This window comes from Oncorhynchus masou, chromosome 32 (genome assembly GCF_036934945.1).
Source record: "Oncorhynchus masou masou isolate Uvic2021 chromosome 32, UVic_Omas_1.1, whole genome shotgun sequence".
In the NCBI taxonomy this organism is placed as follows: domain Eukaryota; kingdom Metazoa; phylum Chordata; class Actinopteri; order Salmoniformes; family Salmonidae; genus Oncorhynchus; species Oncorhynchus masou.
Window position 1 is genome coordinate 1,910,765 of NC_088243.1, and position 18,762 is coordinate 1,929,526.

The window sequence follows — 18,762 nt, forward strand, 5'->3', positions numbered from 1 at the left end:
GAGGAAGAGGGAGAGGGAGAGAGAGAAACCGTGTGTATGTTAGATGATATAATGTGTCTATCTGTGCTGAACACATTTCCCCCAGGGTTCCCGAGGGCTCTCAGAGCCTGCTAATAGAACGCCGTACAGGGAACAGAGGGCAGGCAGCACGGCCACAACTGGTCAGCGGTCACCATACCGTCCACAATGAATACTGATCAGACAAATAGTAGGGAGCCAACTGGACTCTGGTCAAAAGTAGTGCACTATCAAGGGAATATGGTGTGCAATTTGGGAAGCATCCCAGGGCTGGAGCATGGGGGGGTCAGGGCGTAGGGAGGTGGAGAGGGAGGAGGTCAGGGAGAAAATGGGTGCCTGAGACCACGGTCAACATCAGAGAAAACAGTGATCACTGCAGGTTACGACCCCTCACGGTCAGGAGAACTGGTAGAGACACGGTCAACATCAGAGAAAACAGTGATCACTTCAGGTTACGACCCCTCACGGTCAGGAGAACTGGTAGAGACACGGTCAACAACAGAGAAAACAGTGATCACTTCAGGTTACGACCCCTCACGGTCAGGAGAACTGGTAGAGACACGGTCAACAACAGAGAAAACAGTGATCACTGCAGGTTACGACCCCTCACGGTCAGGAGAACTGGTAGACACACGGTCAACATCAGAGAAAACAGTGATCACTGCAGGTTACGACCCCTCACGGTCAGGAGAACTGGTAGACACACGGTCAACAACATCAGAGAAAACACTGATCACTGCAGGTTACGACCCCTCACGGTCAGGAGAACTGGTAGAGACACGGTCGACAACAGAGAAAACAGTGATCACTGCAGGTTACGACCCCTCACGGTCAGGAGAACTGGTAGAGACACGGTCAACAACAGAGAAAACACTGATCACTGCAGGTTACGACCCCTCACGGTCAGGAGAACTGGTAGAGACACGGTCAACAACAGAGAAAACAGTGATCACTGCAGGTTACGACCCCTCACGGTCAGGAGAACTGGTAGAGACACGGTCAACAACAGAGAAAACAGTGATCACTGCAGGTTACGACCCCTCACGGTCAGGAGAACTGGTAGAGACACGGTCAACAACATCAGAGAAAACACTGATCACTGCAGGTTACGACCCCTCACGGTCAGGAGAACTGGTAGAGACACGGTCAACAACATCAGAGAAAACAGTGATCACTTCAGGTTACGACCCCTCACGGTCAGGAGAACTGGTAGAGACACGGTCAACAACATCAGAGAAAACACTGATCACTGCAGGTTACGACCCCTCACGGTCAGGAGAACTGGTAGAGACACGGTCAACAACAGAGAAAACACTGATCACTTCAGGTTACGACCCCTCACGGTCAGGAGAACTGGTAGAGACACGGTCAACAACAGAGAAAACACTGATCACTGCAGGTTACGACCCCTCACGGTCAGGAGAACTGGTAGAGACACGGTCAACAACATCAGAGAAAACAGTGATCACTGCAGGTTACGACCCCTCACGGTCAGGAGAACTGGTAGAGACACGGTCAACATCAGAGAAAACAGTGATCACTGCAGGTTACGACCCCTCACGGTCAGGAGAACTGGTAGAGACACGGTCAACAACAGAGAAAACACTGATCACTGCAGGTTACGACCCCTCACGGTCAGGAGAACTGGTAGAGACACGGTCAACATCAGAGAAAACACTGATCACTGCAGGTTACGACCCCTCACGGTCAGGAGAACTGGTAGAGACACGGTCAACAACAGAGAAAACAGTGATCACTGCAGGTTACGACCCCTCACGGTCAGGAGAACTGGTAGAGACACGGTCAACAACAGAGAAAACAGTGATCACTGCAGGTTACGACCCCTCACGGTCAGGAGAACTGGTAGAGACACGGTCAACAACATCAGAGAAAACAGTGATCACTGCAGGTTACGACCCCTCACGGTCAGGAGAACTGGTAGAGACACGGTCAACAACAGAGAAAACACTGATCACTGCAGGTTACGACCCCTCACGGTCAGGAGAACTGGTAGAGACACGGTCAACAACAGAGAAAACACTGATCACTGCAGGTTACGACCCCTCACGGTCAGGAGAACTGGTAGAGACACGGTCAACAACAGAGAAAACAGTGATCACTGCAGGTTACGACCCCTCACGGTCAGGAGAACTGGTAGAGACACGGTCAACATCAGAGAAAACACTGATCACTGCAGGTTACGACCCCTCACGGTCAGGAGAACTGGTAGAGACACGGTCGACAACATCAGAGAAAACACTGATCACTGCAGGTTACGACCCCTCACGGTCAGGAGAACTGGTAGAGACACGGTCAACAACAGAGAAAACACTGATCACTGCAGGTTACGACCCCTCACGGTCAGGAGAACTGGTAGAGACACGGTCAACAACAGAGAAAACACTGATCACTGCAGGTTACGACCCCTCACGGTCAGGAGAACTGGTAGAGACACGGTCAACAACAGAGAAAACACTGATCACTTCAGGTTACGACCCCTCACGGTCAGGAGAACTGGTAGAGACACGGTCAACAACAGAGAAAACACTGATCACTGCAGGTTACGACCCCTCACGGTCAGGAGAACTGGTAGAGACACGGTCAACAACAGAGAAAACAGTGATCACTTCAGGTTACGACCCCTCACGGTCAGGAGAACTGGTAGAGACACGGTCGACAACAGAGAAAACACTGATCACTGCAGGTTACGACCCCTCACGGTCAGGAGAACTGGTAGAGACACGGTCAACAACAGAGAAAACAGTGATCACTGCAGGTTACGACCCCTCACGGTCAGGAGAACTGGTAGAGACACGGTCAACAACAGAGAAAACACTGATCACTTCAGGTTACGACCCCTCACGGTCAGGAGAACTGGTAGAGACACGGTCAACAACAGAGAAAACACTGATCACTGCAGGTTACGACCCCTCACGGTCAGGAGAACTGGTAGAGACACGGTCAACAACAGAGAAAACACTGATCACTGCAGGTTACGACCCCTCACGGTCAGGAGAACTGGTAGAGACACGGTCGACATCAGAGAAAACACTGATCACTGCAGGTTACGACCCCTCACGGTCAGGAGAACTGGTAGAGACACGGTCGACATCAGAGAAAACACTGATCACTGCAGGTTACGACCCCTCACGGTCAGGAGAACTGGTAGAGACACGGTCAACAACAGAGAAAACACTGATCACTGCAGGTTACGACCCCTCACGGTCAGGAGAACTGGTAGAGACACGGTCGACATCAGAGAAAACACTGATCACTGCAGGTTACGACCCCTCACGGTCAGGAGAACTGGTAGAGACACGGTCAACAACAGAGAAAACAGTGATCACTTCAGGTTACGACCCCTCACGGTCAGGAGAACTGGTAGAGACACGGTCAACAACAGAGAAAACACTGATCACTTCAGGATACGACCCCTCACGGTCAGGAGAACTGGTAGAGACACGGTCAACAACATCAGAGAAAACAGTGATCACTGCAGGTTACGACCCCTCACGGTCAGGAGAACTGGTAGAGACACGGTCGACAACAGAGAAAACACTGATCACTGCAGGTTACGACCCCTCACGGTCAGGAGAACTGGTAGAGACACGGTCAACAACATCAGAGAAAACAGTGATCACTGCAGGTTACGACCCCTCACGGTCAGGAGAACTGGTAGAGACACGGTCAACAACAGAGAAAACACTGATCACTGCAGGTTACGACCCCTCACGGTCAGGAGAACTGGTAGAGACACGGTCAACAACAGAGAAAACAGTGATCACTGCAGGTTACGACCCCTCACGGTCAGGAGAACTGGTAGAGACACGGTCAACAACAGAGAAAACACTGATCACTGCAGGTTACGACCCCTCACGGTCAGGAGAACTGGTAGAGACACGGTCAACATCAGAGAAAACACTGATCACTGCAGGTTACGACCCCTCACGGTCAGGAGAACTGGTAGAGACACGGTCGACAACAGAGAAAACACTGATCACTGCAGGTTACGACCCCTCACGGTCAGGAGAACTGGTAGAGACACGGTCAACAACATCAGAGAAAACACTGATCACTTCAGGTTACGACCCCTCACGGTCAGGAGAACTGGTAGAGACACGGTCAACAACAGAGAAAACAGTGATCACTTCAGGTTACGACCCCTCACGGTCAGGAGAACTGGTAGAGACACGGTCAACAACAGAGAAAACACTGATCACTGCAGGTTACGACCCCTCACGGTCAGGAGAACTGGTAGAGACACGGTCAACAACAGAGAAAACACTGATCACTGCAGGTTACGACCCCTCACGGTCAGGAGAACTGGTAGAGACACGGTCAACAACAGAGAAAACACTGATCACTGCAGGTTACGACCCCTCACGGTCAGGAGAACTGGTAGAGACACGGTCAACAACATCAGAGAAAACACTGATCACTGCAGGTTACGACCCCTCACGGTCAGGAGAACTGGTAGAGACACGGTCAACATCAGAGAAAACACTGATCACTGCAGGTTACGACCCCTCACGGTCAGGAGAACTGGTAGAGACACGGTCAACAACATCAGAGAAAACAGTGATCACTGCAGGTTACGACCCCTCACGGTCAGGAGAACTGGTAGAGACACGGTCAACAACAGAGAAAACACTGATCACTGCAGGTTACGACCCCTCACGGTCAGGAGAACTGGTAGAGACACGGTCAACAACAGAGAAAACACTGATCACTGCAGGTTACGACCCCTCACGGTCAGGAGAACTGGTAGAGACACGGTCAACAACAGAGAAAACAGTGATCACTTCAGGTTACGACCCCTCGCGGTCAGGAGAACTGGTAGAGACACGGTCAACAACATCAGAGAAAACACTGATCACTGCAGGTTACGACCCCTCACGGTCAGGAGAACTGGTAGAGACACGGTCAACAACAGAGAAAACAGTGATCACTGCAGGTTACGACCCCTCACGGTCAGGAGAACTGGTAGAGACACGGTCAACAACATCAGAGAAAACACTGATCACTGCAGGTTACGACCCCTCACGGTCAGGAGAACTGGTAGAGACACGGTCAACAACAGAGAAAACAGTGATCACTGCAGGTTACGACCCCTCACGGTCAGGAGAACTGGTAGAGACACGGTCGACAACAGAGAAAACACTGATCACTTCAGGTTACGACCCCTCACGGTCAGGAGAACTGGTAGAGACACGGTCAACAACATCAGAGAAAACACTGATCACTGCAGGTTACGACCCCTCACGGTCAGGAGAACTGGTAGAGACACGGTCAACAACAGAGAAAACACTGAACACTGCAGGTTACGACCCCTCACGGTCAGGAGAACTGGTAGAGACACGGTCGACATCAGAGAAAACAGTGATCACTGCAGGTTACGACCCCTCACGGTCAGGAGAACTGGTAGAGACACGGTCGACATCAGAGAAAACAGTGATCACTTCAGGTTACGACCCCTCACGGTCAGGAGAACTGGTAGAGACACGGTCGACAACAGAGAAAACACTGATCACTGCAGGTTACGACCCCTCACGGTCAGGAGAACTGGTAGAGACACGGTCAACAACAGAGAAAACACTGATCACTGCAGGTTACGACCCCTCACGGTCAGGAGAACTGGTAGAGACACGGTCAACAACATCAGAGAAAACACTGATCACTTCAGGTTACGACCCCTCACGGTCAGGAGAACTGGTAGAGACACGGTCAACAACAGAGAAAACAGTGATCACTTCAGGTTACGACCCCTCACGGTCAGGAGAACTGGTAGACACACGGTCAACAACATCAGAGAAAACACTGATCACTGCAGGTTACGACCCCTCACGGTCAGGAGAACTGGTAGAGACACGGTCAACAACATCAGAGAAAACACTGATCACTGCAGGTTACGACCCCTCACGGTCAGGAGAACTGGTAGAGACACGGTCAACAACAGAGAAAACACTGATCACTGCAGGTTACGACCCCTCACGGTCAGGAGAACTGGTAGAGACACGGTCAACAACAGAGAAAACACTGATCACTGCAGGTTACGACCCCTCACGGTCAGGAGAACTGGTAGAGACACGGTCAACAACAGAGAAAACACTGATCACTGCAGGTTACGACCCCTCACGGTCAGGAGAACTGGTAGAGACACGGTCAACAACAGAGAAAACACTGATCACTGCAGGTTACGACCCCTCACGGTCAGGAGAACTGGTAGAGACACGGTCAACAACAGAGAAAACACTGATCACTTCAGGTTACGACCCCTCACGGTCAGGAGAACTGGTAGAGACACGGTCAACAACAGAGAAAACAGTGATCACTTCAGGTTACGACCCCTCACGGTCAGGAGAACTGGTAGAGACACGGTCAACAACAGAGAAAACACTGATCACTTCAGGTTACGACCCCTCACGGTCAGGAGAACTGGTAGAGACACGGTCAACAACAGAGAAAACACTGATCACTGCAGGTTACGACCCCTCACGGTCAGGAGAACTGGTAGAGACACGGTCAACAACAGAGAAAACACTGATCACTGCAGGTTACGACCCCTCACGGTCAGGAGAACTGGTAGAGACACGGTCAACAACAGAGAAAACACTGATCACTGCAGGTTACGACCCCTCACGGTCAGGAGAACTGGTAGAGACACGGTCAACAACAGAGAAAACACTGATCACTGCAGGTTACGACCCCTCACGGTCAGGAGAACTGGTAGAGACACGGTCAACAACATCAGAGAAAACACTGATCACTGCAGGTTACGACCCCTCACGGTCAGGAGAACTGGTAGAGACACGGTCGACAACAGAGAAAACACTGATCACTGCAGGTTACGACCCCTCACGGTCAGGAGAACTGGTAGAGACACGGTCAACAACATCAGAGAAAACACTGATCACTGCAGGTTACGACCCCTCACGGTCAGGAGAACTGGTAGAGACACGGTCAACAACAGAGAAAACACTGATCACTTCAGGTTACGACCCCTCACGGTCAGGAGAACTGGTAGAGACACGGTCGACATCAGAGAAAACAGTGATCACTGCAGGTTACGACCCCTCACGGTCAGGAGAACTGGTAGAGACACGGTCAACAACATCAGAGAAAACACTGATCACTGCAGGTTACGACCCCTCACGGTCAGGAGAACTGGTAGAGACACGGTCAACATCAGAGAAAACAGTGATCACTGCAGGTTACGACCCCTCACGGTCAGGAGAACTGGTAGAGACACGGTCAACAACAGAGAAAACAGTGATCACTTCAGGTTACGACCCCTCGCGGTCAGGAGAACTGGTAGAGACACGGTCAACAACAGAGAAAACAGTGATCACTGCAGGTTACGACCCCTCACGGTCAGGAGAACTGGTAGAGACACGGTCAACAACAGAGAAAACACTGATCACTGCAGGTTACGACCCCTCACGGTCAGGAGAACTGGTAGAGACACGGTCAACAACAGAGAAAACACTGATCACTGCAGGTTACGACCCCTCACGGTCAGGAGAACTGGTAGAGACACGGTCAACATCAGAGAAAACACTGATCACTTCAGGTTACGACCCCTCGCGGTCAGGAGAACTGGTAGAGACACGGTCAACAACAGAGAAAACACTGATCACTGCAGGTTACGACCCCTCACGGTCAGGAGAACTGGTAGAGACACGGTCAACAACAGAGAAAACACTGATCACTGCAGGTTACGACCCCTCACGGTCAGGAGAACTGGTAGAGACACGGTCGACATCAGAGAAAACACTGATCACTTCAGGTTACGACCCCTCACGGTCAGGAGAACTGGTAGAGACACGGTCAACAACAGAGAAAACACTGATCACTGCAGGTTACGACCCCTCACGGTCAGGAGAACTGGTAGAGACACGGTCAACAACATCAGAGAAAACACTGATCACTGCAGGTTACGACCCCTCACGGTCAGGAGAACTGGTAGAGACACGGTCAACAACAGAGAAAACACTGATCACTGCAGGTTACGACCCCTCACGGTCAGGAGAACTGGTAGAGACATGGTCAACAACAGAGAAAACACTGATCACTGCAGGTTACGACCCCTCACGGTCAGGAGAACTGGTAGAGACACGGTCAACAACATCAGAGAAAACACTGATCACTGCAGGTTACGACCCCTCACGGTCAGGAGAACTGGTAGAGACACGGTCAACAACAGAGAAAACACTGATCACTGCAGGTTACGACCCCTCACGGTCAGGAGAACTGGTAGAGACACGGTCAACAACATCAGAGAAAACACTGATCACTGCAGGTTACGACCCCTCACGGTCAGGAGAACTGGTAGAGACACGGTCAACAACAGAGAAAACAGTGATCACTGCAGGTTACGACCCCTCACGGTCAGGAGAACTGGTAGAGACACGGTCAACAACAGAGAAAACACTGATCACTGCAGGTTACGACCCCTCACGGTCAGGAGAACTGGTAGAGACACGGTCAACAACAGAGAAAACACTGATCACTGCAGGTTACGACCCCTCACGGTCAGGAGAACTGGTAGAGACACGGTCAACAACAGAGAAAACACTGATCACTGCAGGTTACGACCCCTCACGGTCAGGAGAACTGGTAGAGACACGGTCAACAACAGAGAAAACAGTGATCACTGCAGGTTACGACCCCTCACGGTCAGGAGAACTGGTAGAGACACGGTCAACAACATCAGAGAAAACAGTGATCACTGCAGGTTACGACCCCTCACGGTCAGGAGAACTGGTAGAGACACGGTCAACAACAGAGAAAACAGTGATCACTGCAGGTTACGACCCCTCACGGTCAGGAGAACTGGTAGAGACATGGTCAACAACAGAGAAAACACTGATCACTGCAGGTTACGACCCCTCACGGTCAGGAGAACTGGTAGAGACACGGTCAACAACATCAGAGAAAACAGTGATCACTGCAGGTTACGACCCCTCACGGTCAGGAGAACTGGTAGAGACACGGTCAACAACAGAGAAAACACTGATCACTGCAGGTTACGACCCCTCACGGTCAGGAGAACTGGTAGAGACACGGTCAACAACAGAGAAAACACTGATCACTGCAGGTTACGACCCCTCACGGTCAGGAGAACTGGTAGAGACACGGTCAACAACAGAGAAAACACTGATCACTTCAGGTTACGACCCCTCACGGTCAGGAGAACTGGTAGAGACACGGTCAACAACAGAGAAAACACTGATCACTGCAGGTTACGACCCCTCACGGTCAGGAGAACTGGTAGAGACACGGTCAACAACAGAGAAAACAGTGATCACTGCAGGTTACGACCCCTCACGGTCAGGAGAACTGGTAGAGACATGGTCAACAACAGAGAAAACACTGATCACTGCAGGTTACGACCCCTCACGGTCAGGAGAACTGGTAGAGACACGGTCAACAACATCAGAGAAAACAGTGATCACTGCAGGTTACGACCCCTCACGGTCAGGAGAACTGGTAGAGACACGGTCAACAACAGAGAAAACAGTGATCACTGCAGGTTACGACCCCTCACGGTCAGGAGAACTGGTAGAGACACGGTCAACAACAGAGAAAACAGTGATCACTGCAGGTTACGACCCCTCACGGTCAGGAGAACTGGTAGAGACACGGTCAACAACAGAGAAAACACTGATCACTGCAGGTTACGACCCCTCACGGTCAGGAGAACTGGTAGAGACACGGTCAACAACAGAGAAAACAGTGATCACTGCAGGTTACGACCCCTCACGGTCAGGAGAACTGGTAGAGACACGGTCAACAACAGAGAAAACAGTGATCACTGCAGGTTACGACCCCTCACGGTCAGGAGAACTGGTAGAGACACGGTCGACAACAGAGAAAACAGTGATCACTGCAGGTTACGACCCCTCACGGTCAGGAGAACTGGTAGAGACACGGTCAACAACAGAGAAAACACTGATCACTGCAGGTTACGACCCCTCACGGTCAGGAGAACTGGTAGAGACACGGTCAACAACATCAGAGAAAACAGTGATCACTGCAGGTTACGACCCCTCACGGTCAGGAGAACTGGTAGAGACACGGTCAACAACAGAGAAAACAGTGATCACTGCAGGTTACGACCCCTCACGGTCAGGAGAACTGGTAGAGACACGGTCAACAACATCAGAGAAAACAGTGATCACTTCAGACACAACCCTCCTTCCAGTTGTATGTATGACCAGGAGTTATATTAGATTAAAGGAGATACTCTGGACAACAGCCTAGAGATCCAACGTTTACATGCTCGACAGGAACACGGGTTAAGTGTTTTTTCCCCGTGGGTATTCGAACCAGCAACCTTTCAGTTCCTGGCCTAGCGCGCTAGTTTCTAAACTCCCTGCCGGCCTACCCAGAGAGAGCCCTGGTCAGCAGACTGAAACATGTCCATCCAAGTCTAACCAGGGAACACAGTCTCCCTGCTGCCGCTGTAGTAATGAGGTGAGGGAATTACTGATGTGGGTATTTATGCTGTGCTGGTAGGACCCTGGTCCCAATGGCGACCCACCCTGTATAAATACAAGTTAAATTACAAATCATTATCAGGAATCTGTGCTAGGAGGGTATCTGTGATGGTACTGCATAAAATAATGTAGAGAGAGAGAGAGAAAGAGATAGAGAGAGACAGAGAGAGAGAGACAGAGACAGAGACAGCGAGAGAGAGAGAGAGAGAGAGAGAGATGGTGGTGTGCATGTTGAGCATGTTTGCAAATACTTCAAATGCTGACACATGAATGTTGACCACATGCATCATCCACTGCTGCATCTACATTGTGTTTGTGTCGTTCAGCAGAGATGAGCATTCTGGGAGCACGGGAGAGAGGTCCATTAAAATAGTATCGTAAAAATACACTTCTAATGCAAACTACCATTAAATACACTTCTAAAGAAACTACCATTAAATACACTTCTAAAGAAAACTACCATTAAATACACTTCTAAAGAAAACTACCATTAAATAGACTTCTAAAGAAACTACCATTAAATACACTTCTAAAGAAACTACCATTAAATACACTTCTAAAGAAAACTACCATTCAATACACTTCTAAAGAAACTACCATTAAATACACTTCTAAAGAAAACTACCATTCAATACTCTTCTAAAGAAAACTACCATTTGATACACTTCTAAAGAAAACTACCATTAAATACACTTCTAAAGAAAACTACCATTCAATACACTTCTAAAGAAAACTACCATTAAATACACTTCTAAAGAAAACTACCATTCAATACACTTCTAAAGAAAACTACCATTCAATACACTTCTAAAGAAAACTACCATTCAATACACTTCTAAAGAAAACTACCATTCGATACACTTCTAAAGAAAACTACCATTAGATACACTTCTAAAGAAAACTACCATTTGATACACTTCTAAAGAAAACTACCATTAAATACACTTCTAAAGAAAACTACCATTCAATACACTTCTAAAGAAAACTACCATTCAATACACTTCTAAAGAAAACTACCATTCGATACACTTCTAAAGAAAACTACCATTAAATACACTTCTAAAGCAAACTACCATTAAATACACTTCTAAAGAAAACTACCATTTGATACACTTCTAAAGAAAACTACCATTAAATACACTTCTAAAGAAAACTACCATTCAATACACTTCTAAAGAAAACTACCATTAAATACACTTCTAAAGAAAACTACCATTAAATACACTTCTAAAGCAAACTACCATTTAATACACTTCTAATGCAAACTACCATTAAATACACTTCTAATGCAAACTACCATTAAATACACTTCTAATGCAAACTACCATTAAATACACTTCTAATGCAAACTACCATTAAATACACTGGTAATACAAACTACCATTAAATACACTTCTAATGCAAACTACCATTAAACACACTGCTAATGCAAACTACCATTAAATACACTTCTAATGCAAACTACCATTAAATACACTGCTAATGCAAACTACCATTAAATACACTGCTAATGCAAACTACCATTAAATACACTTCTAATGCAAACTACCATTAAATACACTGCTAATGCAAACTACCATTAAATACACTGCTAATGCAAACTACCATTAAACACACTGCTAATGCAAACTACCATTAAATACACTGCTAATGCAAACTACCATTAAATACACTGCTAATGCAAACTACCATTAAATACACTGCTAATGCAAACTACCATTAAATACACTGCTAATGCAAACTACCATTAAATACACTGCTAATGCACACTACCATTAAATACACTTCTAATGCAAACTACCATTAAATACACACTCCCACTTTGGATCTTGGATCTATAAAACCACGAGGACATGGAGAACATTCTTTGTGCGTACGTAAGACACACACTCATCATCTTGGTTATTTTACTATACTCCGGGTTCATACACATTTTAACAGATGGATTTTCATGACTTCTCCATGCATTTGAACCACATTTCCATGACCAACAATTGGTGGCGTCTCTATGTACGTATACCAAAGTAAGGATAACGTGGTATCGACACTGGGAGGTTGCTCTCTTGATCCCACATACCATCTTCGGTCACTGTGCAAAGGCACTTAACCCACACAAAGTAGACTGCCTGTTAAGATACTGTATAAAACACATGGTCAACCCTCAGTCTGGAGAGTTATTGGGTGTTGCAAGCTTTTGATCAAGCCCTGCTCAAAGTTTGTTAGATGGGGGGCTGGAATAAAAGCCTGCACACCCAGTATCTCTCCTGGAGGACAGTTGACCACCCAATATATCAAAGATGTTTTAATTAAGCTGAAGCAAACACCCCATCTTCTCAGGACATCGATACACCCTCGTTGGCGTCACTTAGAAATGTCCTTGTTCGTGAAAGAAAAGCACTTCCTTTTGTCCATTGAAATAACATCAAATTGGTCAGAAATACAGCGTAGACATTGTTAATGTGGTAAATTACTATTGTTGCTGGAAACGGCTGATTTTTTATGGCATATCTACATAGACGTACAGAGGCCCATTATCAGCAACCATCACTCCTGTGTTCCAATGGCACATTGTGTTAGCTAATCCATGTTTATCATTTTAAAAGGCTAATTGATCATTAGAAAACCCTTTTGCAATTATGTTATCACAGCTGAAAACTGTTGTCCAGATTAAAGAAGCAATAAAACTGGCCTTCTTTAGACTAGTTGAGTATCTGGAGCATCAGCATTTGTGGGTTTGATTACAGACTCAAAATGTCCAGAAACTAAGAAACTCAGTCTTTTCTTGTTCTGAGAAACGAAGGCTATTCCATGTGAGAATTTCCCAAGAAACTGAAGATCTCGTACAATGCTGTGTACTACTCCCTTCACAGAACAGCGCATCTCTAACCAGAATAGAAAGAGGAGTGGGAGGCCCCGGTGCACAGCTGAGCAAGAGGACAAGTACATTAGAGTGTCTAGTTTGAGAAACAGACTCCTCACAAGTCCTCAAATGGCAGCTTCATTAAATAGTACCCACAAAGCACCAGTCTCAACGTCAACAGTGAAGAGGCGACTCCGGGATGCTGGCCTTCGAGGCAGAGTTCCTCTGTCCAGTATCTGTGTCCTTTTGTCCATCTTAATCTGTTTTTTTATTGACCAGTCTGAGATATGGCTTTCTCTTTGCAACTCTGTATCTAATGCGATTACACTTGTTCGGTAAGCCGAGTTCTAAATCAAAACCCGTGGATAAATTGCAGCATTCGCACAAAACTGAACAACGAAACATAGCTGACTATAGCTGACTGGGAACATGGATGTGTACAAACAGACAAGCTATCGTAAGGCAATCAAAGAGGCAAAACAACAGTACAGAGACATGGAAAACCAGGCAGTAGGCGCACCGACGCCTTATTCCCGGGCAAGCTAAACACCTTCTTCGCCCGTTTAGAGGAAAACTCAGAGCACCGTCACCCTTGCAAGGCTTCCCGCCCAGATGGCATCAGTATGGTGCTGATCAATAACACACCACATCAGTACGGTGCTGATCAATAACACACCACATCAGTATGGTGCTGATCAATAACACACCACATCAGTACGGTGCTGATCAATAACACACCACATCAGTATGGTGCTGATCAATAACACACCACATCAGTGCGGTGCTGATCAATAACACACCACATCAGTGCGGTGCTGATCAATAACACACCACATCAGTGCGGTGCTGATCAATAACACACCACATCAGTATGGTGCTGATCAATAACACACCACATCAGGACGGTGCTGATCAATAACACACCACATCAGTACGGTGCTGATCAATAACACACCACATCAGTACGGTGCTGATCAATAACACACCACATCAGTATGGTGCTGATCAATAACACACCACATCAGTATGGTGCTGATCAATAACACACCACATCAGTATGGTGCTGATCAATAACACACCACATCAGTATGGTGCTGATCAATAACACACCACATCAGTGCCACATCAGTATGGTGCTGATCAATAACACACCACATCAGTGCGGTGCTGATCAATAACACACCACATCAGTGCGGTGCTGATCAATAACACACCAGATCAGGACGGTGCTGATCAATAACACACCACATCAGTACTGTGCTGATCAATAACACACCACATCAGTGCGGTGCTGATCAATAACACACCACATCAGTGCGGTGCTGATCAATAACACACCAGATCAGGACGGTGCTGATCAATAACACACCACATCAGTACTGTGCTGATCAATAACACACCACATCAGTGCGGTGCTGATCAATAACACACCAGATCAGGACGGTGCTGATCAATAACACACCACATCAGTACTGTGCTGATCAATAACACACCACATCAGTGCGGTGCTGATCAATAACACACCACATCAGTACGGTGCTGATCAATAACACACCAGATCAGTGCGGTGCTGATCAATAACACACCAGATCAGTGCGGTGCTGATCAATAACACACCACATCAGTACGGTGCTGATCAATAACACACCACATCAGTACGGTGCTGATCAATAACACACCACATCAGTGCGGTGCTGATCAATAACACACCACATCAGTACGGTGCTGATCAATAACACACCACATCAGTGCGGTGCTGATCAATAACACACCACATCAGTACGGTGCTGATCAATAACACACCACATCAGTACGGTGCTGATCAATAACACACCACATCAGTATGGTGCTGATCAATAACACACCACATCAGTACGGTGCTGATCAATAACACACCACATCAGTACGGTGCTGATCAATAACACACCACATCAGTACGGTGCTGATCAATAACACACCACATCAGTGCTACTACATTCACACAGAGACAACTGCCTGACACAAACACAATCCCATTTCCTGGTTTCCTTCAGGTCGACTACCCGAGGTGTTAGGGTGAGCTGTGTGTGTTTGTTGACAGTCCAATGAATGTTTCTCTGCAGTAATGTCTGCTGCAGTGGTACAGCGGTTCGGCATCAACATCGCCATAGCTACACATGCTGTGGTGGTGGGCTGAAGGCATCCACGGTAACAGAGAGAGGAGTGGTACTAAATGGGAGTGACCTCAGGGAAAATGAGGAGGAGAGGGAGGAAAATGAGGGGGAGAAAGTGGAGAGAGGAAGTGTAGAGAGGAGGAGGGAGGAACAGGAGGGAGAGAAAGTGAAGAGAGGAAGTGTAGAGAGGAAGAGGAGGGAGGAGGACGAAGTGGAGAGAGGAAGTAGAGAGAGAAGGAGGGAGGAGGAGGAAGTGGAGAGAGGAAGTAGAGAGAAGAAGAGGAAGAAGGAAGAGGAGGGAGAGAAAGTGGAGAGAGGAAGTGTAGAGAGGAGGAGGAGGGAGGAAGAGGAAGTGGAGAGAAGAGGAAGAGGGAGGAGAAAGAGGAAGAGGAGAGAGGAAGAGAGAGGAAGAGGGAGGAGGAGGAGCAAGGAAGAGGAGGGAGGAGGAATAAATGAGGAAGAGGATAATGAGAAAGAAGATAAGGAAGAGGAAAGACAAGGAGGATGAGGAAGGATCACAAAGGATGAGGAAGATGATGATGACGAGGAAGATGATGAGGAAGGAGGAGTGGGAAGAGGAAGATGGTGATGAGGAAGGATGACGAGGAAGAGGAGGAAAGATGAGGAGGAAAGAGGAGGATGATGAGGAAGGATGAGGAGGAAAGAGGAGGATGATGAGGAAGGATGAGGAGGAAAGAGGAGGATGATGAGGAAGGATGAGGAGGAAAGAGGAGGATGATGAGGAGGAAAGAGGAGGATGAAGAGGAGGATGATGAGGAGGATGAGGAGGATGAGGAGGAAAGAGGAGGATGATGAGGAGGATGAGGAGGAAAGAGGAGGATGATGAGGAGGAAAGAGGAGGATGAAGAGGAGGATGATGAGGAGGATGAGGAGGAAAGAGGAGGATGATGAGGAAGGATGAGGAGGAACTCACCTGAAAAACGTGACGAAGAACTGCACCAGATCCATGAAGTTACTGTGCTGAGAGAAGGCAATCTGAGGAGAGAGAGACAGACAAACTGGCTATAATTGGCATGACTGCATGCAATGTGTGTGTCTGTACGTGAGTGTGTGCGTGTGAGTGTGTGTGCGTGTGAGTGTCTGTATGTCTGTCTGTCTGTGAGTGTGTGTGTGTTCTTGAGACCTTGTAAACACACAGACAGACACACACACACACACACACACACACACACACACACACACACACAGGGGGAGATGTAGTGTAATGTCCACAGCAACATGATGCTAAACTATAGACTATAGACAAACCAAACTAACACGGCAACATGATGCTAAACTATAGACAAACCAAACTAACACAGCAACATGATGCTAAACTGTAGACAGTAGACAAACCAAACTAACACGGCAACATGATGCTAAACTGTAGACAGTAGACAAACCAAACTAACACGGCAACATGATGCTAAACTGTAGACAATAGACAAACCAAACTAACACAGCAACATGATGCTAAACTATAGACAAACCAAACTAACACGGCAACATGATGCTAAACTGTAGACAGTAGACAAACCAAACTAACACGGCAACATGATGCTAAACTGTAGACAATAGACAAACTAAACTAACACAGCAACATGATGCTAAACTATAGACAAACCAAACTAACACGGCAACATGATACTAAGAAGAGCGGTACTAATGACAGCCAGACCCTGGTCTCCAGGCTGGTAGAAGAGCGGCACTAATGACAGCCAGACCCTGGTCTCCAGGCTGGTAGAAGAGCTGTACTAATGACAGCCAGACCCTGGTCTCCAGGCTGGTAGAAGAGCTGTACTAATGACAGCCAGACCCTGGTCTCCAGGCTGGTAGAAGAGCTGTACTAATGACAGCCAGACCCTGGTCTCCAGGCTGGTAGAAGAGCGGTACTAATGACAGCCAGACCCTGGTCTCCAGGCTGGTAGAAGAGCGCTACTAATGACAGCCAGACCCTGGTCTCCAGGCTGGTAGAAGAGCTGTACTAATGAAGGATGTTGGAGCTGACCCTCTGCTCGTGGCCTCCATTTTGACCAGGGCCATTAGGGAATAGAGGGCCATGAGCTGAGCCCAAAACTAGAACAACACTGCCCTTCTATGGTGGAGGAGTGTTACTACAATACCGCAGTGTATCATTGGCAACACCTACCCTCCCACCTCTGTGACCCATCTCCTCCCACCTCAGGGACCCATCTCCTCCCACCTCTGTGACCCATCTCCTCCCACCTCAGGGACCCATCTCCTCCCACCTCTGTGACCCATCTCCTCCCACCTCTGTGACCCATCTCCTCCCACCTCTGTGACCCATCTCCTCCCACCTCTGTGACACCTCCTCTCCCCTCACACCTCTGTGACAAATCCTCTCCCCTCACACCTCTGTGACAAATCCTCTCCCCTCCCACCTCTGTGACACCTCCTCTCCTTCCCTCCCACCTCTGTGACACCTCCTCTCTCCTCCCACCTCTGTGACACCACCTCTCTCCCCTCCCATCTCTGTGACACCTCCTCTCCTTCCCTCCCACCTCTGTGACACCTCCTCTCCTTCCCTCCCACCTCTGTGACCCATCTCCTCCCACCTCTGTGACACCTCCTCTCCTTCCCTCCCACCTCTGTGACACCTCCTCTCTCCTCCCACCTCTGTGACACCACCTCTCTCCCCTCCCATCTCTGTGACACCTCCTCTCTCTCCTCCCACCTCTGTGACACCTCCTCTCTCCCCTCCCACCTCTGTGACACCTCCTCTCCCCTCCCACCTCTGTGACACCTCCTCTACCGTCCCACCTCTGTGACACCTCATCTCTCCTCCCACCTCTGTGACACCTCCTCTCACCTCTGTGACACCTCCTCTCCTTCCCTCCCACCTCTGTGACACCTCCTCTCCCCTCCCACCTCTGTGACACCTCCTTCTACCCCACCTGTATACTAGAGACTCCCACTACCAGTGAGACACACACAGTATCTCTGCTCAACTAAACCTACACATCTTCAGTCAATATCAACTCAAAGGAGACAAGGCTCCATGGCTACTATTAACTCAGTGTCTGTCGTGGTGATATGTTGTGATTGTTCACCGTGTCATCTTCTGATGTGTCGTCGTGTCGTGATGTGATGTGTCGTCGTGTTGTGATGTGTAGTCGTGATGTGATGTGTAGTCGTGATGTGATGTGTAGTCGTGATGTGATGTGTAGTCGTGATGTGATGTGTAGTCGTGATGTGTAGTTGTGTTGTGTAG

The 18,762-nt window shown here is 48.1% G+C and overlaps 1 protein-coding gene across 3 annotated transcripts in view; it reads right to left on the reverse strand.

The window, feature by feature from the left end:
- The window catches only part of atrn (attractin), a 301,160-nt gene that overhangs the window by 84,387 nt on the left and 198,011 nt on the right, over positions 1-18,762 (reverse strand). For all 3 annotated transcript variants that reach the window (XM_064953084.1, XM_064953083.1, XM_064953082.1), the window contains exon 25: positions 16,465-16,526. In XM_064953084.1, the coding sequence (XP_064809156.1) occupies positions 16,465-16,526 (62 nt within the window). The remainder of the gene's footprint in view (positions 1-16,464; positions 16,527-18,762) is intronic.